Source organism: Carcharhinus amblyrhynchos, chromosome 34 (genome assembly GCF_965287045.1).
Source record: "Carcharhinus amblyrhynchos chromosome 34, sCarAmb.v2.hapA, whole genome shotgun sequence".
NCBI lineage: Eukaryota > Metazoa > Chordata > Chondrichthyes > Carcharhiniformes > Carcharhinidae > Carcharhinus > Carcharhinus amblyrhynchos.
In genome coordinates, this window is record NC_137357.1 from 21483288 (window position 1) to 21498287 (window position 15000).

Here is a 15000-nt window from a genome sequence, read left to right on the forward strand (position 1 = left end):
ATAACGTGCTAGTAATCAATAAACACAGGCAAAATACAATGCACAAGCCTTGAGGCAATGTTAACAAACTTGCCACAGGATAAACTACCTGACCAACAAGAAAATTCGGGTGAAACTCTCATTCCTGTGTTTGTTACCTCCATTCCAATGCAGTTCTGGCTAACCTCCTTTCTTCCACAATAATAAACTCATGTAAGACCGTGTTTATTGCAGACTTACACTGCCTCAATTTTAAAATTCTCATCCTCATTTTCAAATCACCCCATGGCCTCACCCCTTCCTTTACCTGAAACCTCCTCCAGCCCGACTCCCTCCAAGATCTCTTTGCTTCTCCAATTCTAGCTTTTGTGCATCAATGATTTTAATCATTCCAACACTGTCAGCCATGCCTTTTGCTGTCAAGGACCTCAAGGTTTCGGAAGCTTTTCGCTGCAACTCTCAATCTCTCTTTTCTCCTTTAGGATACAAACCTGCTGAGACCTCAGGCTGTTTCAAAACATGAGATAAATGCTTTCAAAGCATGAGATGAATTTCAAATCTTGGTGCACTGACTGTCTGCAGCTTAGGCTGGGGCCATCAGCTTGATTAAACATGGGGCACAACTTCCCCCATGTTTGGATTCTGGGTCCCTGCATCAACAGCTTAAATTTAAATTTCTTTGTGTCACAAGCAGGCTTACATTAACACTGCAATGAAGTTACGGTGGAAATCCCCGAGTAGCTACAGTCCGGCGTCTGTTGGGTACACAGAGGGAGAATTTAGCATGGCCAATGCACCCTAACCAGGGCATCTTTTGGATTGTGGGAGGAGACCAGAGCACCCAGAGGAAACCCATGTAGACATGAGAAGAACATGCAGATTCCACATAGCGACCCAAGCCAGGAATCGAACACGTATCCCTGGCACTATGAGGCAGCAGCGCTAGCCACTGTCACCCGTAACAAAGTATCCAGGAATATTGCCTAAAAATCTAATTTACTCGAGATTTCACACATTACTATCAGCAATGCACAAAAACGTAAATTATTTTTAATAAACTGATAAACCGTTCATACTGCATGCTCACCTTAAGTGTAGTGACTGTGGCAGGGTCCCTGTATCTACCATCTTCTTCTTTCAAGTTATAACCTTCTGGCCGTTTGTCTCTTTCGCTGATTTTCCACAACTTTATTGTTTTATCTATCAAACAAAAGTAGAATTTGATCACATCAAATAGCACTTTGACCCAGTGGCTTCAATTCTATTTTGAAGAAAATCAAAATGATATTTTCACGAGATTTATTTTGCAAAAGGCAGCCAACTTACGCAACTTCAATAAACAGATGCAAAGTGACTGTCAGAAACACGGAATGATACCGAATTGAAACATCAATAGTCAGTGCGTCACAACAGACACAGGAATCAATGCTACATTATTACTATCATAATGTTATTGTAGATGGAAATTACACAATTGACTCAAAGTTCAGAGGAGCCAAATCCACAAAAATACTTGAGAAAAATTTAATTCTGCTGAATATCTATTTTTCCTCCAGTCAAGGAACTTTGGGGATCCAATAATTTGATAGAGGTAAGACTATGAGGCTCATCCACTGAAACAGCTGCGACAATCCCACAGCCACTTCTGAACTGTCCAATTTGAGGCCAGCCTTTCTTCTCCTTAACATGCTGTTTTGATGAGAAACACGGCACTGCAGCATCCTCGTTCAGTTCTGCGGCATTTGACAAATAACTGACAGGATTAACAGCATTCTCAATACGTAAAGTGAAACAATGATTTAAATTTACATGATGATTTAACATCCCTCAGAATTCTTCTCTTATTTTTCTTTTACTAGATGAAGGCATTGTTGGCTGGGACAGCTTTTATTTTCTATGCCTAACAGCTCTCAAGATGGTGGTGAAGCTGCCTTCTTGAATACAGTTTAGTGGATCAGGGATTTTCAGGGAGCAGTCTGGAGTGACACATCAGCCAAACCAGGGAAGGAATGCAAGACTTCCTTCTCTCAAAGAACATTAATGAACAAATAGGAGCTCCATTAACATTAGTTGTGGAACATCAATTATTTTAAATGCCCTAATGATGTAGGCAAGGATAGCAGCCAATATGCCCAATCCAAGATGCCACTAAAAGCAGTGGAGACAGAGAAACTCAAGCCAGGACAAGGCGAGACTGGCTCAGGAAGACTGAAGATGACCTTTTGCGAGTCCCCAAGTTTTTCATCAGTTCACAGAAAACTAAATCACAGCCATTATTAACAAGCAGACCATAGACTTATTTGAGGTTTCTCAACATTTTTTTTAAACTCATGTTCAACTGATTTATTCCCCTACTTCCCAGTCTCATTACAAAAGTTACAATGTTTCGGTGAATTTATAATGGGTCCTGACCATTTTTGTTGATATATCCAATACAATCCAAAGTCTCAGCAAGTGAGACATTCCAGATCCAAGCTGACAAGACAGGCTTCCCACTTCCTGTCCTGGGCTTGATCTACATGATCCGAGCTGATTCTGCCTGCTGACTGGAGCAGGCACTGCTCCTTCTCCAAGGCTTCATCTCATTTGCATCTTAACAAAATGTGGCTGAGGGACTGGAGCAAGGGGCAAGGATTCAGGTTCCTGGATCACTGGGACCTCTTTAGGGGCAGGTGTGACCTGTATTAAAAAAAAGGTGGCACTTGAATCCCAGTGGGACCAATATCCTGGTGGGAAGGTTGGCTAAGGCTACTGGGGAGACTTTAAACTAGAATGGTTGGGGGGAGGGAATTGAGATGAGGTGACTGGGAGCAAGGAGGTTAGCTCGCAAATAGAGAAGGATTGTAGACAGTGTAAGAGGGAGGATGGATGGGTGACGGAGAAGGAGAGCACTCAGATCAAAGGTTTGAAATGTGTATTTTAACGCCAGGTGTGTAGTGAATAAAGTGGATGAGCTTAGAGCATGGATCGCTGCTTGGAATTGTAATGTGGTGGCCATTACAGAGACTTGGATGTCTCAGGGACAGGACTGGATACTTCAGATGCCTGGTTTCAGATGTTTCAGGAGGGACAGGGAGGGAGGCAAAAGAGGTGGGGGAGTGGCACTGTTGATCAGGGATCGTGTCACAGCTGTAGAGAAGGTGGACCCTGTGGAGGGATTGTCTCCAGAGTCTCTGTGGGTGGAACTTTGGAACAGGAAGGGGTCAATAACTTTACTGGGTGTTTTCTATAGGCCGCCCAATAGTAACAGGGATGTGGAGGAGCAGATAGGGAAACAGATCCTGGAGAGATGTAGCAATGACAGCTGTCGTGATGGGAGACGTTAACTTCCCAAACACCGATTGGAATATCCCTAGGGTAAGGGGTTTGGATGAGGAGGAGTTTGTTAGGTGTGTTCAGGAGGGTTTCCTGACACAGTATGTGGATAAGCCTACAAGAGGAGAGACTGTACTCGATCTGGTATTGGCTAATGAACCTGGACAGGTGTCGCATCTCTCAGTGGGACAGCATCTTGGGGATAGCGATCATAACTCTATCTCCTTTACACTATAGGATCAGGCAAGCTAGGAAAGTGTTTATCTGGAGTAAGGGGAAATGTGAAGCCATCAGGCAGGAAATTAGAGGCATAAATTGGAAGGAGGTATTCTCGGGGAAATGTACCAAAGTATGGTGGCAGATTTTCAAGGAATGTTTGTCTGGTGTTCTGCACGACAATGTTCCAATGAGACAGGGAGGTTTTGGTAGGTTACGGGAACCGTGGTGCATGAAAGTTGTAACGAACCTAGTCAAAAAGAAAAGAAAAGCATACAATAGGTTCAGAGAGCTAGGCGATGTTAGGGATCAAGAGGTGTATACCGCTTGTAGGAAGAAGCTTGAGGAAATTCAGAGAGCCAGAAGGCGTCATGAGAAGGCCTTGGCAGGTAAGATTAAGTAGAACCCTAAGGCATTCTACAAATATGTGAAGAGTAAAAGGATGAGATGTGAAGGAATAGGACCTATAAAACGTGAAGGTGGGAAAGCTTGTACAGAACCAGTAGAAATAGCAGAGGTGCTTAATGAATACTTTACCTCGGTATTTATGGTGGAAAAAGATCTGGGTGTTTGTACTGCAGGCTTGCAGCGGACTGCAAAGATCGAGTATGTGGACGTGAAGAAAGAGGATGTGTTGGAACTTTTGAATAACTTTTGAATTATGAATTTTGAATGTTGGAACTTTTGAATCAAGATAGATAAGTTGCCAGGCCTGGATGGGGTGTATTCCAGGTTACTGTGGGAGGTGAGGGAAGAGATTGCAGAGTCTCTGGCAATGATCTTTGCGTCATCAATAGAGATGGGAGAGGTTCTGGAGAATTGCGGATGTGGTTCCTAAATTCAAGAAAGGGAATAGGGATAGCCCAGGAAATTATCGACTGGTGAGTCTAACCTCAGTGGTTGGTAAGTTGATGGAGAAGATGCTGAGAGACAGGATTTATGAACATTCAGAGAAGTTGAGTATGATCAAAGGTAGTCAGCACGGCTTTGTCAAAGGCAGGTCGTGCCTTACAAGCCTGGTTGAGTTCTTTGAAAATGTGACTAAACTCATTGACAAAGGAAGAGCGGTAGATGTGGTTTATATGGACTTCAGCAAGGCGTTCGATAAGCTCCCCCAAGCAAGGCTTCTTAAGAAAGTGAGAGGGCGTGGGATCCAAGGGGCTGTTGCCTTGTGGATCCAGAACTGGCTTGTCCACAGAAGGCAGAGAGTGGTTGTAGATGGGTCTTTTTCTGCACCAGTGGAGTGCTCCAGGGATCTGTTCTGGAACCCTTGCTGTTTGTCATTTTCATAAATGACCTGGATGAGGAAGTGGAGGGATGGGTTGGTAAGTTTGCCGACGACACAAAGGTTGGTGGTGTTGTGGATAATTTGGAGGGATGTCAGAAGTTGCAGCAAGACATTAGATAGGATGCAAGACTGGGCAGAGAAGTGGCAGATGGACTTCAACCCGGATAAATGTGTCGTGGTCCATTTTAGCAGGTCAAATGGGATGAAGGAGTATAATATCAAGGGTAAGACTCTTGGCAGTGTAGAGGATCAGAAGGACCTTGGGGTCCAGGTCCATAGGATTCTTAAATCAGCCACGCAAGTGGAGGATGTGGTTAAGAAGGCGTATGGTGTACGCGCCTTCATTAAATCGAGGGACTAAGTTTAGGAGTCGGGAGACCCTACTCAGACCCCACTAGGAGTACTGTGCTCAGTTCTGGTCGCCTCATTACAGGTGGGATGTGGAACCTATTGAAAGGGTGCAGAGGAGATTTACAAGGATGTTGCCTGGATTGGGTGGCATGCCTTATCAGGATAGGTTGAGGGAACTCGGTCTTTTCTCCTTGGAGAGACGAAGGGTGAGAGGTGACCTGATAGAGGTGTATAAGACGTTGAGAGGTATTGATCAGGTAGATTCTCAGAGGCTTTTTCCCAGGGCTGAAACGGTTGCTTCAAGAGGACACAGGTTTCAGGTATTGGGGAGTAGGTACAGAGGTGTCAGGGATAAGCTTTTCACTCAGAGGGTGGTGGGTGAGTGGAATCGGCTGCCGTCGGTGGCGGTGGAGGCAAATTCGACAGGGTTTAAGAGACTTCTGGATGAGTACATGGGACTTAATAGGATTGAGGGTTATAGGTAAGCCCAGTGGGTAGAGATATGATCGGCACAACTTGTGGGCTGAAGGGCCTGTTTGTTCTGTAGTTTTTCTATGTTCAACCAAAAGGCTGAGATACCGCTTCAAAAAACCTGCTTCAAATGAAGCCTCAGTGTGATTTCATGACTTCAACCAAGTGCAGCGTGTCGATAGTAATCTTGATCTTAGCCAAAAGGCCAAGAAGCAATAAGACAGGAAATGCAAAACATTGACACATGAAGCATATTTGGTTTTGAAACAGCAGTGCCAGAACATACAGTACTTGCTGGTCGCTAACTGATTATGAGCCTTCCTCCACAATCGGATAGGCAAGGAGAGGCAGAGTATCAAGGCTCCTAAAATATGCTCCAGGTTAAAACCAAGTTGCCATTAACGTAAGAAATTGACGACTTTACAATGACTAAAGCTTCTGGGAACGGATGCACATCACTAAAGCACAGCATACTTTCCATAAATATGTAATTATTGTGACAACTAATTCTCACCATGGGCAGATGTTTAAAACTTGTCCAACATTTCAATAATTTCTAACAAGTATACATTTCCATCACCTTTAGTGCTGGGTTTATAAATACCCCTGTGATCTCTATCATTAATTTAATTAAGCTAGTTACATTACATGGATCAGAAACCTGTCCATATAGTTACACCCACACCAAGTAGCTGGAAGAGAGTCCCAGAGAATGGAAGCTCAGATCAAAAGAAGGTGAACAACAATGTCTTCTGTGCCAGGGACTCGGGTTCAATTCCTGGCTTGGCTCACAGTGCAAGACCACAATATTTAGATCAAAATTCACTAAAAGGCACAGACCTAATAATTTTCTTATTCTTTCACTGCATGTGCACATCACTCCAAAGACAATGGATGGAAGCAAGGTGTAAGGAAGGATAGAAAAAGGGGATTGGGGAGGGGCAGGGGGAAGGAAGGAGAAAAAGGGATAAAAACAAGCAATGTTTAAACATCTTTTGAAAAGTCCAATAAGTAAACCTGAATTAGAATCTGCACTTGAGACTGGCATTAATTAACTCGCATCACACCATTAAAAATGCATTTGGAAAGGGGAACCCCTACTTTTAATGGGTATCATGTGAGCAAGTACTGCAACTTCGCGTCCTTCAGATCTCAGAAAGCTTAGTCTTTTGGTTGAACTTGTGAAGGAGCAAGAAAAATCAGTAAGGAATTTGATTTCCAGTGAAAGCATGCTGCTCGATTTGCACCATAATGAGCGAGCACCATTAGCTTCAGCATCATTTCCACTGCAAAATCTGGGCCAAGGTACTTCATGCACATCACTGTGCTTACGGCAGTAAAAAAAGAGTATTATACCTTCCTGAATGGCTTAGACAATGATTTTGCTCATTTTAACACCAGGAGAAAGACCGTCAACAAACACAGTGCTTCATCGCGAGAACCGGCAAAAAATTCTCAAGATTACTCAACAAACTTGTATTCATGTAGCACCTCTCATGACCTCAGGATATGGTAATGTGTTTAATAGCCAAGTATTCCTCAAGTCACATCACTGCTGCGACATAACAGCCAACTAATACAGAGCAAGATACGGCCAACAGCACAAAATGACCAAGCAGTCAATTTGTGGTTACGTTCTTTGCAGGATAAATGTTTCCTATCAAACTGTGCTATGTCCTTGCATTTAAATAAACAGTGCCATGAGATTTTCCATTCGACTGCATACAGAAAAACCTTCACCTGAAGCTCTCGTTATTAAAGGCCTCTGATAGGGCAAAACTGCTTTAAATTACTGCTTTTGCACATTTCCACAGTACCTTCTGATCTTGTGGTATAACTGGGGCAGCTCGGTGACATAGTGGTTAGCACTGCTACCTCACAATGCCAGGGACTCGGGTTCAATTCCTGGCTTGGCTCACTGCCTATGCAGAGTTTGCACATTCACCCAGTGTCTGCATCAGTTTTCTCTGGGTGCTCCAACTTCATCCCACAGTCTGAAAGATGTGTGGGTTAGGTGAACCAGCCATGCTAAATTGCCCCTTAGCGTCAGGGAACTAGTAATAGGGCCTTGGGTGGGATTGTGCTAGGTGAAGGCTCAATGGACCAAATAGCCTCCTACTGCACTGTGGGATTCTATGAACTCAGTGGTCATGTCTGTGAGTCTCATCTCCACTAAAGGAAAGATATCCACTAAACGTAGCTTCTCACAGAGCTTGAACAATACATTCACTGACACAGTTCAGTGATATCCATTGGATGCCCTTAGAAGTTTACAACAAGTTGGGGATCAGATGAACGTTACTCTGATTAGGATAGTGCATTAGAGCACAGGCTTCGGCTCATTGCTGCTTTCATTAGAGACTTAAAAATCATCCACTGGAAACATTAACTTGATCCTCAGATGCTACTAATCTGTTGAGTGTTCCAAGCATTTTTTTTGGCTTGTAAGAGGCATTAGGGAAATCAGATATAACCAATTTGGGAATTAAGAAATCAGAATAAACAAAAGTAGTTAGAAGGAGGAAGACAATCGCACACAAATGTTTGTGATTTATCTTTGTTCTCAACAGCATTGTTGAGATACCTACAGCAAATAGACTGTAGTAATTCAAGGAGGTTCACTAAGGCCAATTTCTCCAGACTTGGCAGTTTTGCTCATTTTCTTATCGATGATTCTCTCACCCATTTTCGTCTTAGTTCTCCACTAGCACTGCTTTATTTCAAAAATGATGCCAAAGTAATTTAAGCCAATTCAAAACTGATGCTTGCATTCACTTTTGCCCATGTATGCCATGGAATTATAAAAAGACTTCAGTTTATAATGTTTTAAGATATTTTAACACAAAAATTAGGAGTGTTTTCCAGATTCGCGTACATTCCTGAGCCCAATCCCACATATTATCAAACAGAAACTTGGAATGCCCAAGACTCATATCAAATTTACAAAGAAACAAAGTCGGCAAAAGCATATGACAAGCAAGAAATTCAGGTTTCAGTCCTCACCTGTTTCTAATTCTGAAGAAACACACCTAATAAACAGAAAATATGTGCCCACTTCATCATGCACAGCATAAAAAACTCTCCAAACACAGTGAAAGCATGAAGTAACCTCATACATAAAAGTTGTCAGACTTCATCGAGTGCTGAATAGAGAGGAACTTCAAAGTAAAACTCATCGGAAAGAACAAAATTATTCCATGAATCATTCGGCAGATGCACTGTGACAGCACACTCATGTCCCAACTGGAGTTGTGTTTGCTGATAAGATGGGGGACGTGACTGATAGAATTGGTGTTGGGGCCTCTGGCTCAAGGATGTATTTGATTCCATCTCAAATCACCAACTCACTTCTTCTCATGTAACCTTCAATTGACAAGTTGGCTACCATCTCATGAAGAACTACTTAAGCTGTCCAATGACTCTGCACTATTTTTCCCAGATAATATGTCAACCAGTTGCAGCAAGGTCCTAGGTTTGAGCAACGTTTGCTCATATATTATGGGGTGCAGGAGAAACTCAACCAGGAACCCAAAGGCTAATTGCTATCCAGCAACTGCAACAACTTGACATAAGAAAGAGCAGGTACATCGATCATGCCAGGGCAGTGCAGACTTCAACAGCCTTCATTATAAAGGCTCCAACATGGTTAATGGCCAGTGGGCTGAGATAAAATAGGACAACCAGCACCAATGAAGTAGAAACCCAGGCTGCACAATGGTAGAAAAAGTCTGAGAACTACAAATCTTTTTACTTCTGCTTCAGCAAGCAGGGTGCCAGCATGAGGGGGTATATTTGGGAAATGGAAGCTGAAGTGAATGTGAGTTTTGTGGTTAGACAAGGACTAAGCAGCACTGCTAATGGAATTGTCCTCAGCAAGAGCTTGAAAGACTGGGAAATGATTAACTTACCATTTGTCGAGAGCAGGAACTGTGCAGCATTTTGTTGGGGTAACCATCTAATTTTATTGATCTTTTCTTCAATTTCTAAACTTTTCAAGTAGTCAAATTCGGGTTCGTGGCTTTGAAAAGTACTGTAAACATTGTATTCACCTCTGCAATGAGGCTGGCTTTTGTTCTGAAAGAAATAACACAATGAATTAGAACACCATTGCTACCCCACTACTATTCAAATTAACCAGGATGGAAAAGCCTCAGGAGATAACTGGTTCTTTAAAAGTCTTCACCAAATTTGGTGGGGATTTTGTTTTCTTTGCAGTTTTCTGCTGAGTAACGTCACGGATATACACAGCCCCTGTGATTTTAGTGGATCTTTCAGCACTACTGATAGATCAAGGCATTCCATCCCTTGCTGCCCTGACCAATATTACTTCACTCAAATGTATGTCACTTCAGTGCCATTACAAAATGTTACAATGAATATCTGAATAGTTTAATATGTTGGTCAAGCATTATTATGAGCCGCATTGTAACAAAAATCTATAAAATTACAGTCATTTACTTTATCTAGCTAACTAAATTTAAAAGCATCCTCACCAGCTGAAAATAAGCTTCCAAGTAAACTTATTAGCAACTACATTAGTACTCAAATGGAGAAAATATGTTCATGCTGCATCGTGTTAAAATCATCAAATCCCTACATTGCAGGAGGCCATTCAGCCCATCTGGTCTGCACTGACAACAATCCCCCCTTCCAAGCCCCATCCTCATAACCCCATGTATTTATCCTGCTTATCTCCCTGGCACCAAGGGAAAATTTAGCATGGCCAATCAACTTAACCTGCACACCTTTGGACTGAGGGGGGAAACTCACGCAAACACTGGAAGAATGTGCAAACTCCACACAGTCACCCAAGGCTGGAATTGAACCCAAGTTCCTGACACTCTTAAAGCAGCAATACTAACCACCTTGCCACCAGGCCACCCCTTCAGACAGTAATTTCACATATCAGATTTCTGCACAGTTTGCAAATCTGAAAATGTGTCCTTTGCTCACAATGTCACCGAGGTGTGAGGGACTGCACAAGTAGCATTAAAAATTCAAGTTGATGGAGTTCCATCCGGCTGCCTCCTGTCATTGTGCGACACAACAGCCCCCACAAAACAATAACAGATTGATGCTCCACTTGCTTCATTTACAATATACATGCTTACATCATCACAGATGCAAATCTGAGTGTTCGTGTGATAATGTAACAAGCAGCTTTTGAAAAGTTATTTGCCTGAGAAACAATTCAGCTCTCTCACTCGTCCCTCCAACTCTTCCACACCAAAGCAATCCTAGCCATAATTTCAAGTTAACTCCTGGCTGCCAAGAAAGATGAAACGAGGTTCCATCTCAAAGTTCAGCCGAGATCCAGTCAACACACGAAGGAATACTTCAGCAACATCCAGATCAATCACTTTCCTAAACAATCATTTAGGACAACCGAGCAGCTGGTCTTCCTTTCCGATTAAGGGAAATTAGACCAAAACGTGGTTCCGCCAACACCACTGCCAGTCATTCCTAACCACACAAAGTCACATAACCATGCACACTGATACAAACTGCATAAGCAGGCCATATCCATTGCTGGATGCAGTTGCAAATTACTCCAGTTTCATTCCCACCAAGTTTTACTAACCATTACAAAACAAAATTTCTGTGTTTTCCAAACCATCTGTTGAAATTGCATGGAACACTTGCAACTTAACATTACAAATAAACTGCTCAGAATAAAATGGGAAAAGGGAGTAAATAAGTGTTGAAAAGGGGGACAAAAATAGTAATGACGAAGGGTCATCCAGACTCAAAACATTGGCTCTATTCTCTCTCCACAGATACTGTCAAACCTGCTGACATTTTCCAGCATTTTGTTTCAGATTCCAACATCTGCGGTATTTTGCCTTTAACATAGTTGGAAAAGGGGAATTCAGCTTTCCTTTCTTATCCAATATTAAGGAAACCCAAGGGAGCAATCATGAACTGAATCAGTATTATGGGAGATGAATCAGAGGACAGAAGTACATGGATACAGCAATGCAATCATGATCAAAACATATCACAATCAAAATGACAGATATACAACTAAGATACTACTAGACTGATACCGGAGTTGAGGGGATTGAGCTATGAGGAGAGGCTGAATAAACTAGGCTTGTACTCGTTAGAGTTTAGAAGAATGAGGGGAGATCTCATTGAGACGTATAAGATGATGAATGGGATGGATAGGATAGAGGTGGAGAGACTCTTCCCGCTCAAAAAAGACAGTAGGACTAGGGGGCACAGCCTCAAGATAAAGGGGAGGCGGTTTAGAACGGAGTTGAGGAGGAACTTCTTCACTCAAAGGGTGGTGAATCTCTGGAATTCTCTGCCCGTTGAAGTGGTGGAGGCTGCCTCGCTAAATATTTTTAAGAAGCGGGTTGATGGGTTTTTGATAAGAGAAGGGATTAAGGGTTATGGGGAGAGGGCGGGAAAGTGGAACTGAGCCACGACAGATCAGCCATGATCTTATTGAATGGCGGGGCAGGCTCGAAGGGCTAGATGGCCTACTCCTGCTCCTATTTCTTATGTTCTTATGAAGAGCAAAATAATAGATTGGAAATATCTAATCATGAAATGAGATGGAACATCCAACAGTAAACTGGGGGGGAAATATACAATAGAAAAGTCATACAATAGCAGCAGATACAGATTCCTACATGATGAAAAATAGGAACAAAAGTTCAAAAGTCACAAAAACATTAACAGACCAAAGGACATTACTTCGAGGGGAGAATTGTGACAGTTCAACATTCTGTATAATTAACAGGGAACCTTATTTAGACCACAAATGAGGTGGGTGGGTGGCTGGGGGAGTTACTGAGCACACTCCTGGTCTTGATATTATAGAAAGAACATAGAAGCACCGAATGAAGTGCTCAAAGATTTAGAAGGATGATACTGGAACTTAAAAAAGATATAGCCATAAACAATGATTGAAAAAGTTGAGGCTCTTTCCCTTCAAAAAAAGAACAAGTGACCTCACCAAGGTTTCTGAATTATGAAAAAAGTTCCACTCAGTTACAAATTAATCCAATAATGAATTTTGACGTAATTTCTTTAATGAGAGTGGTGACAATGTCAAAGGCACTGCTCAATACAGCATTTGAGGAAAACGGCATAGATGAATTTAAGGGCAACTTAACTAAGTTCTGAATATAAACAATGGCATTGCCCTGCTTCTGTGCTGTAAATTAAATGTTATTCTGTGATAATATAGCATTTTAGCTCAAGTCCAGTTTTTCCTAGTCTGTCGTTACTGTTGGGAATAATGCACAAGTTTAATGCACATTTGTATTTGTGCGTTAAAAAGGTGGAACATGGTTCTCGTTTCATTTCGAGTTTGAGACATGGTGCCAGCAAGTCTGCAGGCAATATTTTTGCATCTTAAATGAAGTTTTACAATCCTTGAAGTGAAGGGATACATTGCAAAGGATTGAGTGGTTCAGTGAATTTAGTGAGGAAAAAACAAAGTAAAAAAACTCTGTCCAAGGACGTACTGGACAGAGTGAAAGGAAGAAGGGTAGTTCTGTCTATGTGCATGCTAGAGTGAAGGTAGGATTTGGAACTGAAGAAATCCCGCTAGACTGCTGGGAAACTGAGTTTCCCAAGAAATGCAAATCTTTAAAATGTCAAGGGTATTGCTGCAGTAAAAGGAATTTTGAGAGTTTGAATCATTTTCTGTTGTTTGCACAAATGTGGCTTACATCTGGTGTTTGTCCAGTTTGATCAACTGGGATCATAACATTAGCAACCAATGAAAATAAGCATGATGGTAACACAGGATGATCATGAATGCTGCTCACAGCACATGTGATACCAACAAAATGTATAAATGGTCACTTCACACTTCATATTATATGGAACTGCAAGCATTTGTTCTCTTCAAAATCTGTTTATGCGTTACTCACCTCTTGCTCCTGCTGGAATATGACGACTCTCCCCCCCTTGTCCCCAGTTGCTAGTAGTTCTCCAGAGTGGTTGAATTCTACTGTGGAAATAACATCAGCTGTGAAGAACAAAAAAGGTTGGAAAAATCAGTGGAATTGATGCAGGCACTGAAACTAATTACAAGATATACACAAATTAAAAGGAGGCCGATTCAAACAAACTTTGCTGGAAAATTATTCTGCCACTTTTCAGTGTGATTTTTTTTGGTCCGTGAAATCTTTGTCCTACTGAAGTCCCAAGAAAATTACTTCATTTTGTATTATTTCAACAAAGTACCAGGATGGTAAACGAGTCAGAGATCAATTTCAACATCTCAGATGCCAATCTTTTCTGAATCATCCAAGGATTACTTTTCAAAGGTTTAGGGTGCAATGAGCAGCTGTCACAAACAAATGAACTCGACTTCAGATCGTAAATATATTCAAGATGTTTTCAAGGACAAAGTCATCAACTCCAAAACTGAAAACCAAACCAAAGGCTTTGAATTCAATCCCCACTCCACAGATTTGTGCAGAAAATCTCCCTTTTGGGCACTCTTCAAGATAAGATAGTAAACCAAGCAACAGTCTGCATTCTCTCAGGTAGTCATGAAAGATTCTATGGTATCATTTTGAGACCAGTCAACTTCTGGATTCTGCCTCCTATTTATCCTTTAATGAACGTAAATTGAATTGATTCTTCAGTCATGTATCTCATTTCTATTCGTGGGACATCACTGAAAACAAATTTCCATCTTATCTTGATTGCCACAGTACCGAAGTATCAAAATTATGTAATCGATAATCAAGAACTTCCAGGCTTTAAGAGGTTGTGACTACTACAAAATAAATGCACCATTTTGAACTTGACAACTTTAAACTCAGCCAAGATGCATTTTTCCAGCTATTTTCATCTGTCAGGTCTCAGGGCTCACAGGATGGCCTCAGTAACAGGAAGCACCACTTCACCACCCTTCCACTACAAAACTAAGTGCCATCATGATGTATATACAGAAATACATGAGAACAATTTCAGTCAAATTACTCAACAGGTTCTTCAGATGCACATTTCAAGTACACATGTTCAAAAGGGTTCAGCCCCATCAGAACCATCCTACACCTGGGCAAAACAGAGTGCAGCATTGAATGTAGCAGAGTCAGGGATATATACTTTTATACAGAGAATTCAAAATCATTTAATTTGCATTAGCAGGCAAGGTCTTGGCATCATCTTTACCTTTCACAACAAGATTTACATTGGTAAATGCAAATTTTCAAGGGTAGGCTGCAATCATCCATATTCAAGCCAGCAGCATCCAAAATGTAGGATGCACCCTTCTTTGGCCAAGAAAAAGGGCAGAAAGTAAATGCTGCATTTCCCTCATGTCAACAAAGCTCCATTTCCACCCCAAGACTTCAAAGATGTACAGATTAGGTTGATGGGCCATGGTGAATTACTGAACAGGTGGCAAC

General features: G+C 41.7%; 1 protein-coding gene across 1 annotated transcript in view; it reads right to left on the minus strand.

Annotated features, from left to right (window-relative positions):
• The window catches only part of LOC145361460 (serine/threonine-protein phosphatase 2A 55 kDa regulatory subunit B alpha isoform), a 93434-nt gene that overhangs the window by 15896 nt on the left and 62538 nt on the right, over positions 1-15000 (minus strand). The window contains exons 3-5 of the mRNA XM_080217286.1: positions 13510-13607; positions 9529-9694; positions 1067-1179 (exon numbers count right to left, since the gene is read on the minus strand). Coding sequence (XP_080073412.1) covers positions 1067-1179; positions 9529-9694; positions 13510-13607 — 377 coding nt within the window. The remainder of the gene's footprint in view (positions 1-1066; positions 1180-9528; positions 9695-13509; positions 13608-15000) is intronic.